This window comes from Idiotropiscis lumnitzeri, chromosome 2, assembly GCF_059441095.1.
Source record: "Idiotropiscis lumnitzeri isolate Australia: NSW breed Sydney's pygmy pipehorse chromosome 2, RoL_Ilum_1.0, whole genome shotgun sequence".
NCBI classification, from domain to species: domain Eukaryota; kingdom Metazoa; phylum Chordata; class Actinopteri; order Syngnathiformes; family Syngnathidae; genus Idiotropiscis; species Idiotropiscis lumnitzeri.
This window is the reverse complement of record NC_142392.1, coordinates 5,190,016-5,210,419: the sequence shown is the minus strand read 5'-3', so window position 1 is coordinate 5,210,419 and position 20,404 is coordinate 5,190,016. Positions and strand designations below refer to the sequence as shown.

General features: G+C 42.9%; 3 protein-coding genes across 7 annotated transcripts; 2 read left to right on the top strand and 1 right to left on the bottom strand.

Annotated features, from left to right (window-relative positions):
- Positions 1 to 108: 108 nt before the first annotated feature.
- LOC148341396 (protein bicaudal D homolog 1-like) lies at positions 109 to 9,489 on the top strand. 4 transcript variants are annotated; one of them, XM_088288805.1, is made up of 11 exons: positions 109 to 745; positions 2,628 to 2,840; positions 2,931 to 3,083; positions 3,539 to 3,843; positions 4,406 to 4,565; positions 4,752 to 5,243; positions 5,622 to 5,800; positions 6,255 to 6,648; positions 6,724 to 6,918; positions 7,023 to 7,174; positions 7,655 to 9,489. In XM_088288805.1, the coding sequence occupies exons 1-11, from the start codon at positions 521 to 523 to the stop codon at positions 8,571 to 8,573; spliced, it is 3,387 nt and encodes a 1,128-aa protein (XP_088144931.1). In that variant the 5' UTR covers positions 109 to 520; the 3' UTR covers positions 8,574 to 9,489. The 4 variants fall into 4 exon arrangements, with proteins under 4 accessions (XP_088144931.1, XP_088144930.1, XP_088144929.1 ...); XM_088288804.1 differs by having other exon boundaries at positions 2,928 to 3,083; XM_088288803.1 differs by having other exon boundaries at positions 109 to 760.
- A 396-nt stretch (positions 9,490 to 9,885) lies between these two features.
- Positions 9,886 to 16,538, top strand: slc26a5 (solute carrier family 26 member 5). Of its 2 annotated transcripts, none has more exons than XM_088287524.1 (18): positions 9,886 to 10,054; positions 10,772 to 11,014; positions 11,084 to 11,223; positions 11,398 to 11,508; positions 11,581 to 11,756; positions 11,844 to 12,008; positions 12,086 to 12,321; positions 12,545 to 12,692; positions 13,271 to 13,384; positions 13,454 to 13,531; positions 13,679 to 13,774; positions 13,859 to 13,965; positions 14,051 to 14,120; positions 14,192 to 14,284; positions 14,802 to 14,900; positions 15,159 to 15,353; positions 15,439 to 15,493; positions 16,179 to 16,538. In XM_088287524.1, the coding sequence occupies exons 2-18, from the start codon at positions 10,830 to 10,832 to the stop codon at positions 16,304 to 16,306; spliced, it is 2,196 nt and encodes a 731-aa protein (XP_088143650.1). In that variant the 5' UTR covers positions 9,886 to 10,054; positions 10,772 to 10,829; the 3' UTR covers positions 16,307 to 16,538. The 2 variants fall into 2 exon arrangements, with proteins under 2 accessions (XP_088143650.1, XP_088143651.1); XM_088287525.1 differs by having other exon boundaries at positions 10,769 to 11,014.
- A 78-nt stretch (positions 16,539 to 16,616) lies between these two features.
- Positions 16,617 to 19,613, bottom strand: psmc2 (proteasome 26S subunit, ATPase 2). Its single transcript, XM_088287526.1, has 12 exons — positions 19,423 to 19,613; positions 19,025 to 19,062; positions 18,853 to 18,934; positions 18,631 to 18,730; positions 18,346 to 18,477; positions 18,189 to 18,261; positions 18,003 to 18,098; positions 17,599 to 17,763; positions 17,415 to 17,502; positions 17,136 to 17,338; positions 16,972 to 17,068; positions 16,617 to 16,872 (listed from the first exon to the last, which is right to left on the bottom strand). The coding sequence occupies exons 1-12, from the start codon at positions 19,490 to 19,492 to the stop codon at positions 16,715 to 16,717; spliced, it is 1,302 nt and encodes a 433-aa protein (XP_088143652.1). The 5' UTR covers positions 19,493 to 19,613; the 3' UTR covers positions 16,617 to 16,714.
- Positions 19,614 to 20,404: the final 791 nt, after the last annotated feature.

Genomic DNA, 20,404 nt, shown 5'->3' with positions numbered 1-20,404 from the left:
AATAGAGAGAAGGTGTTATTTTCATTGTACATGTATTTTTGTGAGTTTGCATGAATTGAGGTTTCCTTCCGAATTGTCCTGATTATTTTTGTACGCGTTCATGCGACGTGAGCGCGCATGCGGCGCGATAGACTCGAGCGTCAATAGGCAATGTGCTAACTGTCGTCTTGTAACTGTGTATGCAGCTGGATCACACAAAGGGGATGCCTTGCTTCTCGGCTGCGGGCACAGATGGCGGCTTGAAGCTGGTGAATAAGCAGAAAACAGAGGGAGTGGACGCGGATGCGGATCATGGGGCGCAGCATCACTTTCAGCATCACATGGCTGATGATGAGTGAATGTGGTGATGAGGATGAAGGCACTTTGTGGATATTTGCAGGGCTTGATTGTTTTCCACGCGCGATTTGAAGCAGCTTTATCCTCAGAGGGTGGCGGTGTGGATTTGTAGTCTGCTGTTTCTCCCTCCTGCGGACGCGCAGTTCCGCTCATCCGACGCAGGGAGGGAGGGAGGAGAGGGGCGATGGCCGCCGGTGGAGCAGCAGGAGGATGCGGAGACACGGTGGAGCAATGCCGGGCCGAGGTGGAGCGTCTGACCCGGGAGCTGGCGGAGGCCAACCGCGAGAAGATCCGGGCGGCGGAGTGCGGGTTGGCGGTTCTGGAGGAGAACCAGAGCTTGAAGCAGCAGTATGCCGAGCTGGAGGCCGATCAAGAGGCTCTGAGGCTGGAGCTGGAACAGCTGCAGGAGGTGGGCTCAGCAGGGGTACGGCTTTGTTACTTGGAAAAAGTCAAGTGTTGTTGTCGGACGAACTTGAAAAGCCATTTTAGGGAGCATGCAGTGGAGAACAGTTTGAAGTTTTATTTTAAATATGCAACAGTTCGTCACACATTAAGAAGTGAATCTTGCATTAAAAATCACGAAGCGACTGAGCCAAGGACTTTCTGTGCAGCATTGTAGCAAAATGCTGCTGCACCATGTTTGCTTTGAACTCTGGGCGCCACTAAAATTGACCCAAGTCTGCTGACCTTCACAATCCCCCTGGGCTGATATTTTTTAATTTTTTTTTAATGTATTCATCGGCTAATCCATTTAGTCATATATAAACCAGTAATATTATTTTAAAATCTGAAAGAAAGCAAAAAGCGAGAAATCGAGAAACAGGATAGTTGGACTGCAGAAGCGATAAGGAAGCAATCTAATTGAATTAGTAACACGTTGATGCGATTAGCAATTTTACTGGTATTAATACTGCAAAATGCAATATGAAATATAGTTCAAAAGTTTTAATACAACATTAACTTGTTTTAACTCATTCACGACCAGCCGAGTTAAAAAAATGGATCGGACGTCTTTAGCCGTCAATGGCAGTTAATGATTCTTTTCACAACATGTCATTTCGACACCAAATCTAGTTGTTGTTCCAGATCTGTTCGCAGTACTGTGCACAAAAAACATCCCCCAGTTTGTTAAATGAGGATTTAGGGCATAATCAATAATGGGTTTGTCTGGTATAAATCAGCTCTGTGATGTAAATGAGTGTTCCAACGTTTGCTGAAAAGGGCTGCAAGTGATTTGTCGGTGATCTATTTGAAGTGTCGATGTAAAATGGATGCGCCGTTACTCTTTTGTTTTGTCACTGACACGCCTCTCTGCTTGTTATGATGTCACCGGACACCGCCGGTCTGCTTCCTACTCCGATTTTTGGACGATACAAAAATAACTTTGGCATCAAACGACTATTTTCGGTTATGTAGCACTTTATCATTCGACTTGTCTTTATGAATGTTCCCAAGCTGTAACTTCCCTCTCTGGCTCTCTTGGTTATGAATAACACAGAGCCACGGCGCAGAAGCACTCAAGAGCAGACGAACGGACTAAAAAATGTATGTGTGGAATTGTGCCTGCCACACACTCACATAGGCAGACACACACACAACACACACACGCGGAGTCATGAATTATTCATAAGAATGAGGTCATGATAATTCCATCAGGAAGCTGGAACGACTAGTGTCATTGTTCATGCATGGAGTTCAGGATTTTAGTTTGAAGGTATTTCATTTAAAGGTGTGACATTTAAAGGGGAAGTCGACCCCGAAAAGTTCTCTTCAATAAAATGTTCTATGCGCTTTCTCTAGTCTAAAAATGGCATTCTGATTAATATTGCGTTTATGGAATAGGCGTTAAGTCGCAAAATCAACCCAAATTTTAGGCATCTCAGCCGGCGGCCGTTTTGTTGCTTCTGTCGACTGAAAATTAAAAAAATAAAATAAAGTGAAATAAAAATGAACAATCTCACAAATAAAACAAAGCTCCCCTATTTCCCCTTTTTTTTTTGTCTCACATTGCCTGATGAAAACGACTTTGTCGTCCCGCTCTTGTCTTGAGTCGTGTTGAAAACAACGAAGCAATGACAGGATGAGGACGGTAAAACAAAGGCCCGGCGCCAAGGGAGCGTTGAAGTATTTTTAAATTTGATTATCCCTTCCTCCCTTTATCCCCTCCCGTCCTCCATTTCTATTTCCATTACTCCGCCCTAATCTCTCCCCAAGCACCAGTGCACTTTTGCACTTTTTTTTTTAAATACGGTGATCGAAAGGGAATAAAGGAGGAATTTGTCTCCATCCAGGCATTTGGTCAGGCCTACTCCACGCAACGTAAGGTGGCCGACGATGGCGAGACCAACGAGGAGACTCTGCTGCAGGAGTCGGCCACCAAGGAAGCTTACTACATGGGCCGGCTGCTGGAGCTTCAGGCGGAGGTCAAGCACAGCCGGGCCACTGCGGCCAATGCTCAGGCTGACAATGACCACCTGAGCTGCCTGCTGCAGGAACTGCGGGAGGTAAAGTGCAGAATTCGGCATGTGTCCGAATCTAAATGACTGTAATATGAAAGCAAAGCGGTCTTTTCCTCATTGCCGCCGTCTCAGCAGAGTAACGAGATGTTGGAGCTGCAACGTAGCCGCGTCCGAGAGGAGATCGGCGAGTATAAGTTTCGAGAATCAAGGCTGATTCAGGACTACACGGAGCTAGAAGAGGAGAATATCTCGCTTCAGAAACTGGTTTCAACACTCAAGCAGAATCAGGTACTGATGATATGTGCGCACGTGAACTGTCGAGCTGTTGATAATTTAAACATGGTGATCACGGCCCGATTTTAAGGCGTCAGTACTCGTGGAAGCTGCCGATACCAACCTCCGATACTTCAGGCAAACAAAATTTTAAATTCGTTCGCGCTGTCCTATAGTAGTTTGGCACGCCAGTGAATCATCATCTGCTTCAGAAAACAAGTTTTTTGTTCACAATTTTGTGATAAACACTTTTTTTTTTTTTAATTTTTAAAAATATTTACATTAATGGGGTTTCTGTGTTACAGACATCTTATTAATATGAAAATGAAAAAAAAAATCAAAATTGGACATACATGTTTTTGACAGTACAGCGGCGCTATATCAAAAATACTTGCGGTATCGGTTACTTGGTATCGGTGTTGTATCGAACAGCCCTAATTTTTACCTTGATTGACGTGTTTCTGATTCAGGTGGAATATGAAGGCTTAAAACATGAAATCAAAGTTTTGGAAGAGGAGACAGATGTTCTGGACAGCCAGTTGCAGGACGCTCTGCGTTTGAAGGACATCTCTGACTCCCAGCTGGAGGAGGCGCTGGAGTCTCTGAAGAGCGAGCGTGAGCAGAAGAATCACATGCGTAGAGAGCTGGTTCACCATCTGAGCATGTGTGATGTGGCGTACACCGGCAGCGCACACCTGACGTTCACATCTGCCCCACCCAGCGGCACGGCTACTCCGACCACTTTGCTCTCGCCAACCGCGGAAGATCCAACGAGGTATTACAGCACAGCCTCTATGTGTGTTTTTTTTTTTTTTTTGACATGCTAGTGGGATGGCTGCGCCGCTGTGGGTGTGGTCACTGCCGACTTCACTCATGGGCAAGCAAAGCGGCTTCTTTTTTACCAGTCAAGGAAATAGAAAAAAGAAAAAAAATGTAACTGAAACTTTATTTCACGTTTATAAAATTATATCTATATGAAATCTTTATTATTTAATATCATTTAAGATCTTTTAGAGCTCATTTCGGTATTATTATTATTATTATTATTATTATTATTATTATTATTATTATTATTATTGCTATTATTATTATTATTATTATTATTAAGAAGTAAGGTCAAAAAGTCATTTGAGAATTATTAAATTATAGTGATCTTTTTTTATTAATCTTCCACTCCACAAAAATTCTATTAAAAAAAACTAAAACTAATACTAAAACAAATAATCGTAATAATACAGTGCTCGTGTGCTGCTTAATAAAAATAATCACTTCACAAGAGCCACATATACTTGTGGAGTTACAATAAATGTTTTTCTTCTTAATTCTGCCCCCTCGAGGTGTAATGGCCACATCCAAGGTGCAACGCGAATTGCGACCGCTTCAGCGTCGGTGGCTGCTGCTACGACGGGTCGTAAAATCGAAGGTGTGGCCACGTCAGACCTCTTCAGCGAGATGAACCTGACGGAAGTTCAGAAGCTCAAGCAACAACTGGTGACTGTGAGTTATAATCAGCCGGTCAAACACTGAATTGTCGCAATAATTTTGAGTGTCGTACAGGTGCGATATTGTTGCATCATCTGTAAAATTCCTAATCCAGCGTTTGTATCCTATTTAAAGCCTTTTGAATAATTTAGTGTAAGACAATGCTGATTGGCTATAATGTCTCACTTCTGCCCCATTCAGGTGGAACATGAGAAGGTCGCGCTGATCGCCAGTTTGCAGGAATCCCAGACTCAGCTCCAGCACACCCAAGGTGCTCTGTCCGAACAGCACGAGAAGACTCTCCGCCTTAGCCAAAAGGTCAACGCCCTACGCCGCGGGCAGCAAGGGGCCCAGACCAGCTTTGAGTCTCCTCTCAACCCCGAAGACCTCAAGGGACTTGACATAGATAAAAAAACTAAAGATGGAGCCGAACATGAGGATGAGCATGGCGCCGTCAACAATAGTCCAGTGTTTCCTTCCCAGTCACCAGGTTTGGAGATCTTGCAGCGCAAATACCACGTGGCTGTTACGGAGGTGGTTGAGCTCAAGTCAGAAGTGAAAACCCTGCGCGACAGATTGGCTCTGTGTGGGGAAGGCATAGCACATGAGAAGCCAAGAGGAAATGCTCTGCAACAGAGACTGGAGAGGAAGGTCACGGCATTAGAAAAGAGCTGCCAAGAAGGGAAAGAGAAGGTAAGCTTACATACACCATAAATCCTCAAATATATATATTTAACAGCTAACTGTTGCCGTGTTTCACGTCATTGTGCGATGCATTTGACGTAAAAAAAGAAAATAACAGAGCATTTATCAAAAGAACATTCTGCCGACAGTGAAACATAGTAGTCGTTTGGGGCTGCTTTGCTCTGAATGACCTGGACGACTTGCTGTGATTAATGGAACGATGAATTTTGCTGTCAAACAGAAAATCCAGCAGGCAGAAAAATCTAAAACTAATCCTAAATCTAATAAAAGCTAAATAAAGTCACAGCTTTTTGGAAAAGCAATGATCGATGCTCTAGTTCTAAAATAATGATCAATTCTGTCGTGACCGAAATGTCCTCTTGTCAGATTTCCAGTATGGAGGCTGAGTTGCAGGCGGCTCAGTCGGCAGCCGCTGAGAGCCAAGGGGCTTTGAATGCCGCTCAGGATGAACTGGTGATGCTGAGCGAGGAGCTTGCCCAGCTCTACCATCATGTCTGTCTGTGCAACAACGACACGCCCAACCGTGTCATGCTGGACTACTACAGGTCTTACTTTTATTCGATTTGCATGCATTTGCACCATCTAGTGCAGGGGTGTGCAAACTTTTTGATTGGCGGGCCATAATGGGTTCTAAAATTTTTCAGAGGGGCCGGAATCAGGAGCCGAGGGACGGAGTGTTTTGGTAACCTCACCTCATCTGAGAAAAAAAAAATACATTTAATTTGAAATGAAAGTGAACAAAAGCATGACAACGATATATATGTCTTTGACACACCAAAGTATTTAGAAAATAAAACATTGACAAGGTTTATTCATTTAATTTTTTTCAAGTTCGGCGGGCCCAATTAAAACGTTTAACGGGCCGCATGTGGCCCCCGGGCCGTAGTTTGCCCACGCCTGAACTAGAGTGAAAATCATTAAAAACCGAGTAGTGGGACCGAAAATGACCCATCCCGAACTCGACTTGGAGCTCCTAAGCATCTTTCTTTTCTATTCTAGGCAAGGCAGGGGGCTCAGAGGCCTTTGCGCCAGTCTCAAAGCCATGTCAACCGACAACAGTAAAGTTCTCCTCACGCCGCGCCTTGCCAGACGACTGGCCACCGCCACCTCCACCACCTCAACTTCCGGGGAGTCACGGAGCCCCTCCGAGTCTCCGTCCAAAGAGCCGCGCTCCGGCGGGGACAGAGGACGGGACGGTAAGGAGGGGGACAAGGAGCTCATGCAGGCTCAGTCGGCGCAAAGTCCGACTCCCTGCAGTCCTCCGACCCGCTCGCCCAGCATCAGTGCCTCATCATCGTCCTCGTCGTCATCATCGCCCGCCCTGGAGCCAGCTGGTGAGCTACGCAGAGAGCCCTTGAACATCTACAACCTCAATGCCATCATCAGAGACCAGGTAGAGGCGTCATCGGGTTTTACATTTCTTCATTGCCTAGATTTCTTTCCAAAACGTTCCACTTTTAATTCTCAGGTCAAGCACCTACAGAGAGCAGTGGACCGAGCTCTTCAGCTGTCCCGGCAGAGAGCCGCAGCGAGGGAACTGGCTCCTTTGCTCGACAAGGACAAAGAAAGCTGCTTGGAGGAGATCTTGAAGCTCAAATCCTTGCTCAGCACCAAGAGAGAGCAGATTGCCACGCTTCGGCTGGTGCTCAAAGCCAACAAACAGGTGCAGTTGCACGATCATCGGGTCCGAATTTGGTTGAATGAACTCTGTCGGAGAAAACTTGGTCATCACCAAAAAAAAAAAAAGATCTGTGTGTATTTTCCCAGACAGCGGAGGTGGCTCTGACGAACCTGAAGAGCAAATATGAGGCCGAGAAGTCAATGGTGACGGACACGATGATGAAGCTGAGGAATGAGCTGAAAGCCTTAAAAGAGGACGCGGCCACTTTCTCGTCCGTACGAGCAATGTTCGCCACCAGGTCAGTGAGCGGAAAAAAGCCATTTACTGTACTTGACCTTTGACCCCACTTGACCCTACGCCCCTCTGGCCGCAGTCTCGGTACCGTTAAAAATTGTCGGGGCCTGTCGGGCCTTATTTTTTTTATTTATTTATTTTCCCTTGGTTTTTTGTTAAGGGGGTTAGAGAAGGTGTGGGCAAACTACGGCCCGGGGGCCACATGTGGCCCGTTAAACGTTTTAATCCGGCCCGCCAAATTTGAAAAAAAATTACATGAATAAACCTTGTTCATGACATATATCTATTGTTGTCATGCTTTTGTTCACTTTAATTTAAAATTAAATGTATTTTTCTTTCTCCGATGAGGTGTGGTTACCAATCCATCTGCTCCTGGTCTGGCCCCTCTGTCAAATTCTAGAACCCATTGTGGCCCGCCAATCAAAAAGTTTGCACACCCCTGGATTCGAGTCACATGGTTGAACCTGATCCTTTCCTCCCTCAGGTGCGACGAGTACATGACCCAGCTGGATGAGATGCAAAGACAGTTGGCGGCAGCTGAGGACGAAAAGAAGACTTTGAACTCGCTCCTGCGAATGGCCATTCAACAAAAACTGGCCCTCACCCAACGTCTTGAGGACTTGGCGTTCGATCAAGAGCAAACACATCGTAACCGTGGGAGCAAAATGACCCGCAGGAAAACCAGCGCTCCCAAAGTAAGTCTTGCAACCTCATCTTCGACCTCGGACCTGGCACAAGGCTCCGGGAGCGCAGCTTTGGCCCCCAGTAGTTCTTCCCCTTCCTGCCTTAATAGTCCGACATCAGCTGTTTCGACTGCAGACTCGGCAACTCGGACATCCCCTCCCTCACACGTACCCCATCGCAGTCCATCCTCGCCAGCGATTGCCTCGCCACCTGAAACTCTGGTGTCGGAAAACCCTCCGCCTCTTGAGGTGTCGACTCCATCCTCCACCCCGCAGAGGCTTTCACCGTCACGCTGGACCCTTGGGATGCGAACTTTTGTCGCTGATTCCCACAGTTTCAGAATTACATCCCCTTTCTCCCGTAGCTCCACTCCTTCAAGACACGTCACGCCAGCGACTCAAACCACGACTCTGACAACAACCAGACCCAACCAGGCAGGCTCCGCCCCTTCGTCTCCCTATCGATCGCCACTGCTGGGGCTCAAACGCTCTTTGTGGAGTCCATCTCCCCGGACTCGTCCCTTGTCCAGATTGACGGGAACTTCGGTGCATCACATTCCCTCGTCATCGTCTCACTACTCTTCTTCCCATTCCCCGGCTTCCTCGCACAGTTATTCACCCGCCTACTACAGCCCTTCCGGGACGACACCATACGGACACTCCAGCCACTACACTCCTCTCTACCCGAGATACTACAATTCCTACCGGCCCAGACATTGACCCGACATTTTTGTTGAAAACTGAGAGAGTGAAAAAAACTTGGTGTCCCTTTTGCCCCCGTTTTCTATTTTCTTGTGCCTACACCTTGGCCGATGGATTTTGAATATTTATCAGACATTTCTCAGGGAGTTGATAGGAGCACAAGCGGCCCTGCCTTCCGTTTATTCCGCGACTGCTAATTAGTCCCGAAGAGGACATTAATAGACTTTTTCATGAGCGTTTTTAGCGTTTTGAGTTGCCAAATCACATGCAAAGTTTGTTGATAACAGAATTTTTTTTTTTGTGGACAATCACATAGCATCTATTAGTGTACTATGCACTCTGTCGGAAATGGTGTTGAAGCTCACATTCTGTATCCACAAATGATCATGTGCAAGCATTCTTCTTGTTATTGTACACTTTGATGGAAAGGACTCAGTGTGATGTTATAATGACTTAGTCTGCAAATGCATTCATTTTTTTTTTTTTTTTTTTTTTTTTTTATAAACCGAAGAGTAAAACACTCCTCACACCTCTGCAGTTTAAAAACAACACACTTGAATGTGGCTTCTGGTGAATGTGTTTATCCAAAGATGCAGTTTTCAATGATGTTGGCAGTTTTAACAACGGCATGTCACGGTCATAAAAAGAGAAAACACTTTTTTTTTTTGTATTTTTAATGTGGTGCATCCGAATCAGGCCTTGATCAGCTGTGGATGAAAATCTACCGTTGTTTATTTGCTCACGTAAAAGGCAAGGAAGGACATCCCCGACGTCATTGATCAATGAAACCAACAATCCACCCATTGTTCAGAAAATGTACCTTCTGCAATATCAGATAGCGACCCATTTTCAAGGTATGGGATCTGATCACTGTTTGCTGAGCGCAACAACAGCAAAAATTGTCACAAATGATAATAAAAGCACATGCTTCTGCTATCATTGCCCTTGAAGATGAATTATTATTATTATTATTATTATTATTATTATTATTATTATTATTATTATTATTATTATTATTATTATTATTATTATTATTATTATTATTATCAGTACGATCACATTTCTTGTCGTCATCCGGTCACCAAGTCACAACAAAGATCCCGACTGAAGACATCTTACTCGAACTAGAATTTGCAGCACAGAATTGTTGGCAAACGGATCGAATCTTCTTTGAACACGTAGTGTGGATTAATTATTGCAGACATTAAAATAAAACATTTGAACAGCAGTTATATTTTGGTGAATTCTATTTAAACTCCACTGGGACGTGTCGAACACGATGTGGAACGCTCGACGTGTAAACCGGAAGTGAACGATAAATGTCAAACGAGTAGCATCATCTTTATCTGAGGTGATCTGTGTACTTGTGCAAACGATCGTCCCCGCATTCGCTCCATTTGAATCACGGTTCCTCTGTTAAACTTTAACTCAGAAGGTCGTTCTTGTAAAGTTCACATTCAACCCGCAGCATCCCAGCGAGAGCTGGAGGAGGAGAGGAGGTAAGATCTCTTTGATTTTAAGGAACAACCTTGTTAGCTTACATGACGAAAGTAAGAGGAAAAATAGTCTTCCGGTCAAGATCGGGTTATTTCATTGCATTCGTGCAAGCAAGCGATCATGCTCAAACGTTTCTTTTTGCGACTAATGCCTTTAATGCTATGTTAGTTAGCTAACAACGGGCTGTCAAATGTCTTTATTCTGACTAAAACCACATCACACACTTTTGATTTATACTGTTGATAAGGAAGTAGCTTGCAGTACCATTTGGATCTGACAGGTTGCCTACGTCATCATTACCTCTCACACAATCTAACATTTATTTTTCTAAGCACTAAGGGATAAAAAAAAAAAGTTCTTTTATTAATTTTATATATTTTTTTTTAATTTATCGGCTAATTAACTCGTTACCCGAATTTTATTCTGACGAATACAGGAATCAGTATTAAAATAAAATCCACATTAGTCGAACTGTAATTAAAACAATCACCCCAATATTTCGGATTTTTTTTGGACAACAAGGAAAGTGCTAACGTTGCTTCATGTAAATCTTCTCCAAAATGTATGTGGACATTTCTAATTGTGCCCTCTTCAATCTCTGGAAATTATCAGCTTGTTATCTATAGCCGGTCTTCCTTATCAGCTCCTCAAATTATTGCACAAAACGTGTAATCGAAGCAACCTGTGATGATTTACTTTGTTTCCTCACTGTCAAGAAGAAGTGTGGCTTGCATGGATATGTCAAAGGAATGAGGACGGACGTAAAATAAAATTCCGATGGAGCCGAAAAAAGACGACGAAGCAGCAGAAACGCCGGCAATCGTGCAGGTGGATGATGCCGATCGATCGCTGATGTACAAGATCGAGCGTCCCGTCTACAACGAGGCACACCTCAGGTCACAACTTCTCCACCGCAAAGAGAAAACCACCACCCTCCAACAGAAGCTCGCGCTGTACTTCCGGTAAGTCAAGAGACGAAATTACACCTCCCAAAAAATTTCCCGCACGATCCCTCTTCTCTCTTTACTTAGGTGTTCGTCCCAGCGAGCAAAAGCGACGGTTCTGAGCTTCCTCCCGATTCTCACATGGCTGCCAAACTACCCGATCAGGGACTACTTATTTCATGATGTGGTCTCGGGTCTCAGCACCGGCGTCGTGCAACTCCCGCAAGGTGAGCAGCCTTGTTTGGAATAACGATGAATAAAGTTTGTGGGGGCCCGTTGCCAACTCCTGAGGTGCTCCTTATTGCGACCCGCTGCTTTGTTTTCGCTATCTCCGCGGCGCTGAGGTTTTGTTTATGACTCCAACAGTTTATTTTAACAGCTCTCGCTCTCTTGCACCGCAGGTCTTGCCTATGCTATGCTGGCTGCTGTGCCTCCAGTTTACGGTCTGTATTCATCGTTCTACCCTGTCCTGCTCTACACTTTCTTCGGCACATCCAGACATGTATCCATCGGTGAGGAAAAAACAAAAAGCGGGAATGTGAGGTGAAAATGTCACTTTAAGTGTGTTGGTGTGTGATTGGCAGGCACCTTTGCCGTCATAAGCCTGATGATCGGAAGTGTCGCAGTCCGGGAGGTTCCGGATTCTTACGTATCAGCCACCAATGGGTCCAACGTGTCGGCCATCTTTGATGTGGCGGAACGTGACGCCAGGAGGGTGCAAGTGGCCGCCGTGCTCACAACCCTGGTGGGAATCATCCAGGTCGGTGTCCGCTTGGATTTTTTTTTTTTTTTTGCATGCCAAGGAAGCGTGACGCTCGGTTTCATCCCAATGGTTTCTCCTCTTTAGGTTCTTTTAGGGCTTCTCAGGTTCGGCTTTGTGGCGATTTACCTCACAGAGCCTTTAGTGCGAGGCTTCACCACGGCAGCCGCCGTGCACGTGGTGGTATCGCAGTTGAAATACCTGCTGGGAGTGAAAACAAAGCGTTTCAGCGGACCCCTTTCTGTTATATTTGTGAGTTTATCACCATTTTTTATTTCTTTTTTTTTTTTTTTTAAATACCACTGAGCTTTTCTCCTCTTTCTTTACAGAGCATCAAGGCCGTATTGAGCGACATCACAAGCACGAATCTCACCACCCTCATTCTTGGCGTCGTGTGTCTCGTCTTTCTGTACGTCATCAAACAACTCAATGAGCGCTTCAAAAAAAAACTGCCCATCCCCATCCCCGGGGAGATAATTATCGTCATCGTGTCAACCGGCGTCTCTTACGGCATGTCGTTGGCCGGCGACTATCATGTCGATGTGGTTGGGAAGATACCGACTGGGTAAGAGTTCACCCATCTTGTATCTGATTGTAATCGGTCGTACGTTGAGCGGTATCTATTTAGCTATGAGTTATCTTCCTCAGAGATTAGATAAAACTTTATGACATGATCTAATTGGATTGGGCAACGTGCTTTGGGACTAACTTCAATGCAACTCATAATGGAAAATATTTAGTAGAACCTGCGCAAAAAGTGCTTGAAACGTCCCCTCGTTTGTTCTCAGGCTTCTCCCACCTGTCGCTCCAGACTTCTCTCTCTTGCGCACTTTGGTCACCGACTCGTTTGCTATTGCCATTGTGGGCTTCTCCATGGGAATCTCGCTGGCTAAAATCTTTGCCCTCAAGCACAACTACAGCGTGGACAGTAATCAGGTGCGTCTGGGGTGGTGTTTGCGCAGATTTAAATGAGGCATGCAAATGAGCAGATGGAGTGTGTTGGGTTTTTATTTGTCCATAAGCAAAGCAAAGACTTGTCAGACTGGTCCGTGCGTTGTAGGTTGGCTGTTGTTGTTTTCAATTCAAATATTTTTAATTTGCTTTTAAAGCAGGCTTGCAAGTTTTTATTTGTATTTATTTATTTATTTATTTATTTTAAAAGCTTCATTTTAGTTTTAGTATTTTATTTTTATTTTTATTGATTTTATTTTTTTTAAAAGCTTCATTTTAGTTTTGTTTTTAGTTTTAGTATTTTATTTTTATTGATTTATTTATTTTTAAATGCTTCATTTCAGTTTTGTTTTTAGTATTGGTATTTTATTTTTATTTTTATAATTTTTTTAAAAGCTTAATTTTAGTTTTTTTTAGTTTTAGTACTTTTGTTTTATTTTTATTTTTTTTTAAAAGCTTCATTTTAGTTTTGTTTTTAGTTTTTTTCGTATTTTATGTATTTTTTTATTTATGTATTTATTTTTTAATACATTCCGAAATACTAAACGTCGCTTTCCTTGCAGGAGCTAATAGCCCTCGGCCTGTGTAACTTCATCAGCTCCTTCTTCCAAACGTTCACCATCACTTGCTCCATGTCGAGGAGCCTCGTGCAGGAGAGCACGGGGGGTAAAACGCAGGTAATCAGCGTTCTGAAATCGGAACGATAATACGATATTATGTTGACTGTCGTCGTATGTTTGGCTCAGATTGCCGGCCTGTTGGGGTCTCTCTTGGTGCTCCTGGTGATCGTCGCCATTGGTTTTGTCTTTGAGCCCCTCCCACAGGTGAGCTTCGGTCATGGAGCTGCAATTGTTACATGGGCAGAATTCCCTGACATGATCCAGAAAATGATTCTCTCAAAGCACCCTGATGACGAATCTCTGCTATATCGCATTTTATCTGCAGCCTCTTTCGTCTTTTGTGTGTCCCAGACTGCGTTGGCAGCCATCATCATGGTCAACCTGCTGGGAATGTTTAAACAGTTCCGAGACATCGCAGCTTTATGGAGAACCAGCAAGATCGAACTGGTCAGTCAATTGTTAATTATTTTTCACAAAAAATACATAAATAAAATTCTAAAATCAGATAAATGGGATGCTTTCTGTTTTCAGGCCATCTGGCTGGTGACCTTTACGGCGTCCGTCCTATTGGGCTTGGATTACGGCCTCCTCTCCGCCATTGCGTTTGCTTTAGTGACGGTCATCTATCGAACACAGAGGTCAGTCCATTTTTTTAAGCAACATATCAAGATTGGCTCTTTTCGGGGATTCGGGTTCAAGGCTAATTGTTGTTTTGTTTTGCAGCCCGAAAAATGCCATCCTTGGGCAGGTTGCCGGCACGGGATTATATTATGAAGTGGATGAATACGAAGAGGTTGGTCGAGAGGAGAAAAGCGCCACCGTCACCCTCAAGAATGACCATTTTGCGATTTGTCTTGTTCCAAGGCGGTGGAATGCGAGGGGATTAAGATTTTCCACTCCAACTCGTCAATCTACTTCGCCAACTGTGACCTTTATCTGAGCGCTCTCAAGGAGAAGGTAATCCTTGTTACCTTGGGACCGGAACACGGGCGCGTGAACACAGTGGTCTTTCTCTTATTGGGTGGTTCGGAATAGAAAGTAAAACCCTTTTCCTTTTTTTTTTTTTTCTTTTTTTTTTTTCTTCAGCCTCGGCTTTGGAAAAATAATTAAAAAAAAAATCATACTCAAACTAGCAAAAAATACAAACTTTTTTATTAAAAAAAAAAATATCAGGTGTACTAATTTCTTCATAGTTTTGTTTCTGTACTTGGACTTGGAGAAAAAAACAAACAAAAAAACAACCTTAAGTCATGAGCCACATGCTACCACACAACTCAAGACTGTCAGACAGATAATTATCCGATCGTGTGCTAGCAGCAGCATGTTCGAAAAAAAAAAAAAAAAATTCATTCCAATCCTGAGCTGGAAATCACGCCAGCTCGCTGTGAAATAACAAATCTGTGATTCCCATGCTCGTATCAACCTGTTCTTATTTATTTTGGAGCTTATCTTTGGCAGATGTTTTGTTTTGCAGACTGGTGTCAACCCAGAACACATATTAACTGCCAGAAAAGCTCCGAAAAAACAAAAGCCCAACAGCAAACCGGCGTCTTCTCCGGAGAGAAATGCTGAGGTAACTGCACTGACTCCATTTTAAAAAAAAATTTTTTTTTACATATTTGCACTGGTTAAATACATCCTGTGCTTATCCTGACCCGCACAGGATTGTGTAAAGGCTGTAAAACTTTTTTTTTTCATGGGTGAGGAGGGAAGGAAGTGTTACAATAGGAATAATTGTAAATGTTCCATGAGTGGCAAGTGACTTAAAACCGATTTAGTGGAGCTTGCTCAAAATATGCATCCAGCTTTTTTTTAAAATTTATTTTATTAGGGCAAGGAAGGAGCAACGACGCACGAGGTTTTGCCCTCATTGGATCAGAAAAACGGCCACGTAGAAGAAGGTCACAGAGAGACGGATTCCGAAGTGCTTGCCTTTCTTCAGTCTCTCAGCGCCGTCCACTTCATCATCCTGGACTGGACGCACACTGGTTTTATTGACTCAGTGGGAGCCAAAGCCATCAAACAGGTTATTTATTTAATCAGTTAATTGATTTAATCCAACTAAAAAAAAAATATGAAGAAATAATGTTTGCCACTTTCTATCTCTGCAGGTCATTAAGGAGTACACAGCAGTCGGCGTTAAAGTCGTCATAGCGGGCTGCAACAGTAAGTCCAAACAAAATGCAAACCGGTCACTATAAAAAAAATTAACAATAATAGATATGATTAAAAAAATGGCTACTAGTTGTAAATCTCAACAAATAAAATGGGCAAGACGTTGCTGCATGTTTCAATTCATTTGTTCTTGGGGAAAAAAAAAGGGCGACTTAACGGTGCCTCTCATTGTAAATGTAAAAACAATGCCATCTAGTGGTTGAAAAATGAACTCAACACAAATCGGACTCATGTTTCTCACGTCTGTTCACTGCAAATAATGTTCTAATTACTATAAAAAATGTAAAAAATAATAGATATAATTAAATGGGCAGGACGTTGCTGCATGTTTTAATTCATTTGTTTAAAAAAAAGGACGACTTAACGGGTTCTCTCATTGTATATGTAAAATTAGTGCCATCTAGTGGTAGAAAAAGGAACTCAACAAAAATCGGACTCGAATGTTTCAAACTTCTTTTAACTGCAAATAACTTTATGATTACTATAAAAAAATAATAGATATGATTTAAAAAAAGACACTAACATATTTTTTTTAGGTTCACAAAAGGAAAAAAACTCATGTATATTTTATTGTATATTTATAACACGTAGAAAATGTGCGTTAACAATGGAAATCATGCAAATTTGGTCAAGTTGTTTAATTCTGCTGACACATTTTTCTGCTTGGCTCAACTAGGAAGTTTGTTGTCTGAGCTGGACCGGTTGCAATTCTTCTCTGAAATCATCAGACCCGAGATGATGTTCCCCACAGTTCACGACGCGGTGTTGCACTGTCAACATGCTCAACCCAATTCGACATGCTGAAACGACTGAGAATGTGGTGATTTATTTATTTTTTTTCTGCACACTTTGGGAACCACTCACGGACTTGTTAAATGTGAACAAATCCATCCTTTAGGACAATTTTGTTGTCACTGCAGTGTTGCATTGAGCTGGACGTGTGCGTGCCGTGTAACGTGTTGAACAGCTGCAAAGATTGTCAATTTGCGGTATTGATTGCACAATAAATAGGAAGATTTGTTGCTTCCTGAATGCATTTCTAGTTGGTACCAATTTTTTTTTTGGGGGGTGGAACATGCTCGAGGGGGGGGTTATAAAAAAACAATCTTGGGACTCATGTGGAATAAAGTTTTATTTTCGACATCTGACAACAAAAAAAGACATTATTTCTTGACTCGAAGGAAAAAGCCAAAGTGGGAAACGTACACACACTTAATTGTAGGTCATGTATCTGGGCGTGGCGCTGAACTTGGCGTAGGACTTGATGACCTTGTTCACGGCCTCCAGGAAGTCCTTCTCGGTGGCAATCTTCCTGCGAGCTCTGATGGCGAACATGCCGGCTTCCGTGCACACGCTGCGAATCTCGGCACCTGGCAAGGAGATCCAAACGAGCCGACGTGAGTGAGGTAAACTCGAAAGAATCGCCGGGTTGTTAATTGTCATCGATGACGGTTCCGGGTCGTTCTTACCTGTGCTGTTGGGACAGAGGCGAGCGAGCAACTCAAAGCGGATATCTCGCTCCACGCTCATGGAGCGAGCGTGGATCTTGAAGATGTGCGTGCGACCCTGAAAAAAAAACAAAAAACGAGTGTGAAAATAAATCAAATTTTCACATTTATATTTTTGGACTCACCTCTAAATCAGGCAAGCTGAACTCGATTTTCCGATCCAAACGGCCTGGTCTCATCAGGGCGGGATCCAGCGTGTCGGGCCTGTTGGTGGCCATCAGCACTTTGATGTTGCCGCGCGGGTCGAAACCGTCCAGCTGGTTGATGAGCTCCAGCATGGTCCTCTGCACCTCGTTGTCTCCGCCGGCGCCGTCGTCGAAACGCGCGCCTGGTTGGTTGAAAAATGACATTAAAGATAGAAAGATTTCACAATTTTCGTCGTGGCGGGGGGGGGGGCACCATACCTCCAATGGCATCTATTTCATCAAAAAAGATAAGACAGGCCTTCTTGGTTCTGGCCATCTCAAAAAGTTCTCTCACCATCCGGGCTCCCTAAATAAAGATAGATTATTTGTTGGCACAGCAGAAATTAAAAAATATATTTCTACACAGCATTTTTTTTATTCGATTTAGTCGTAATGCTCTCACCTCCCCCACATACTTCTGAACCAGCTCAGAGCCGATGACTCTGATAAAGCAGGCGTCTGTCCGGTTGGCCACGGCACGGGCACACAAAGTCTTTCCGGTACCGGGCGGTCCGAACAGCAGCACGCCTTTTGGCGGCTCAATGCCCAAGTTGACAAACCGCTCGGGCTGGTGGGAAAAAAAAACACTTGAATTGGGTTCCACGTAAGACTTCTAATACTTATAGCGCCCTCTTGTGGACATTTTTCAACCAGGCTGTAAATGACATGAACGGCTGACAGAACATTTAGGGAATTGCATCCATTTTCGGCAACATATGGAAAAGTGGGGATCATTTGGATGTGAGTTGGACTTGATTTTATTTAACTTATTTAATTTTCTTAACTAATCCAAAGTGAACAACTCACGTGGAGCAGGGGGGTCTCAACTACTTCCCTCAGCTTTTCAATCTGCTCCTTACAGCCACCGACGTCGCTGTAGGTAACGTCGGGTTTCTCCTCCACCTACATGAGAACATGGAATGTGTTACGTGTGTAAATTTATCGGCTGTTAACAACGACGTCATTTGAACGTAGATGTTGGCTCGTGTGTACCTGCATCATGGTGACGGTCGGATCAATTTTAGGAGGCAGGGGGATATGGATCTGATACTTGTTTCTGTCGACGCTGAGAGGAAAAACATGACAGAGTCAATATTCAAAGTCTTAAGTGGTTAGATAATTTGATTTTTGTTTTTTTCTCCCCCCTCACCCGACTCTCATGCCTTCCTCGATGTCAGTCGGGGCCACCTGATCGCTCAGGTCCACCACAAACTTGGCAAACTGCTTGACATTGATGATGTATTTGGGATCCTCGGAGTCCGCGTTGATGATCTTTGTGCATCTGTTCAAATCAAATTAAAAAGGCTCTAAACACATGGCGCAGTTTGATCACGTCGACTTTAAAATTCAGATTATGATTGAAGTCTATATACTTTATTTTTTACAATATTTTTATCTATTCACAAAGTTCTGATACATAAATATAAGCGTTTACCTTGCAACTTGGAGCGGTTGTTCACTTTGAAGGGTCTGTTTGTCAGCAGCCAGATCCCAGAGAGCTGGTGGCGCCAGCCCTGTGTCTGATTCTTTAATACCTGTGGCGGCAACAAACAAAACACGACATGCTACATTGCTGCATACGTGAGGGCATTACACCATTATGGTTTCTATTTTAGAAACAAATAATCGGTCTTTTCTAGGAATGCGTTTCACTCACCTGTAAGCTCGTTGATTTTTTTGAGAAGCTGCTGGATGTCATCTTCCACTTGTTTTATCTGTCTGGAGTAAGTGCTTTGACCCTGGTGATGCAAGACAGTTTTAGGATGTGGTTTGAAACGCACAACATATTTCAAGATTATTACTAATATCATTCCTGGGACGACACTCACATACGTCTTCAGCAGAGCAATGTCTCCTTCATCCAAAGCTGTGTGCAACATGAACACGTCAATAAATTGGGATCATGGGAAGCAAGTGTCTCAATACAAACTAAATGGCGAGGTTCAACTTGCAGATTCCAAAATTGCATGCCATGCAGGTATTTTGCACATTCTAAAAAAATATTTATTATTTTGCCACAAATCCTCATTTGCAACAATGTATCGAACAACCTTCAGTCTCATTCAATTAATAATAAAGCTTTCCATAACATTAAATATCATTCAAATGTTCCACTTTTTGACACCCCAGCACAAATCTCGCTTTTACAGAGGGAAGCTAGTTTTAGCTAAGCTAAAGCTATGTCTGAGGTTATTATTTAACAAAGACTGTTGCTTGTTAAATATACCTCTGATTGGAGAGTCATCTTTGTCCTCCTCCTTTGTTTTCCTCTGGTCATCACCTAAGTAGTCTGGCATATTTACTTTGGATTTATAATGCTCTAAACTATCACACGGAGCTGATGTAGCATCAAAATTGTACGATTACACAGCAGCTTTGCGTTTCCGTCCCCGGACCGGAAGGAAGCGTCGGAATGTTATTTTGGTTGCCCCAAATCTTTCCGATTATTTTATTAATCCTGTACGTGAATTAAACTCTTTAAATAGTCACATAGATTAATTAATAAATTCCTTCATTAAAAGTTTAAATGTTTATTTGGGATCAAAATGACTTTAAAGGGCGATTTTCTTATTTTTCTAGTGTTTGAAAAGGCCACGAAAATATTCTGTAACACGGAATGATTAACAGTGTGACAACTGGAGTTCTCTCTAATTATTATTATTTATTAATTAGATGCTGTGGGTTGAAATGTGAGAGAAAGGTCTAACGCATTTTGCGCCAGCGGCGTGTGTCGATAGTGCTAAAAAGATAAATAACTAAACTAAGTGGAAAAAAAGAATTTTAAAATGATATAATGTAACACTGTACAAAGTCCAGCGCGAAAGGGTGAAAATATTTTAGAAATTGACTGCTGCGGGTATTTGCTTGAATGTATTTTATACATTTTAATATAGTGTTTATTGAGCATTAACAAAATTCCCTACTTAATTTCTCGTGTCTTTTTATTTTATTTTATGTTATTTTATTTTATTTTAGTTTATTTTAATTAATTAATTAATTAATTAATTAATTAATTAATTAATTAATTAATTAGTTTATATATTTATTTATTTCGTTCGTCAGTTAGTTGGTTTCTCCTGTCTCCTCAGTCATGAAACATTCCTAACGGATAGCAAAGCCAGTCAAGCCACTTTTCATTTCGTGTACACTGGGTGGCGGTAGAGACCAAAGAGACGTAATTCGGCCTTAAATTCAAATAAAGGGAAGAA

Coding starts and splice junctions, on each gene's coding strand:
- LOC148341396 (XM_088288802.1), top strand. CDS start 521: ATGGCCGCCGGTGGAGCAGCAGGAGGATGCGGAGACACGGTGGAGCAA. Junction 3,084..3,538: donor CAACACTCAAGCAGAATCAG/GTACTGATGATA, acceptor TTTCTGATTCAG/GTGGAATATGAAGGCTTAAA. Junction 5,244..5,621: donor GCCAAGAAGGGAAAGAGAAG/GTAAGCTTACAT, acceptor TCCTCTTGTCAG/ATTTCCAGTATGGAGGCTGA.
- slc26a5 (XM_088287524.1), top strand. CDS start 10,830: ATGGAGCCGAAAAAAGACGACGAAGCAGCAGAAACGCCGGCAATCGTG. Junction 11,015..11,083: donor AAGCTCGCGCTGTACTTCCG/GTAAGTCAAGAG, acceptor CTCTTTACTTAG/GTGTTCGTCCCAGCGAGCAA. Junction 14,121..14,191: donor AAGTGGATGAATACGAAGAG/GTTGGTCGAGAG, acceptor TCTTGTTCCAAG/GCGGTGGAATGCGAGGGGAT.
- psmc2 (XM_088287526.1), bottom strand. CDS start 19,492: ATGCCAGACTACTTAGGTGATGACCAGAGGAAAACAAAGGAGGAGGAC. Junction 18,099..18,188: donor CGACCGTCACCATGATGCAG/GTACACACGAGC, acceptor GTTCTCATGTAG/GTGGAGGAGAAACCCGACGT. Junction 16,873..16,971: donor CCTCTGTCCCAACAGCACAG/GTAAGAACGACC, acceptor TCTCCTTGCCAG/GTGCCGAGATTCGCAGCGTG.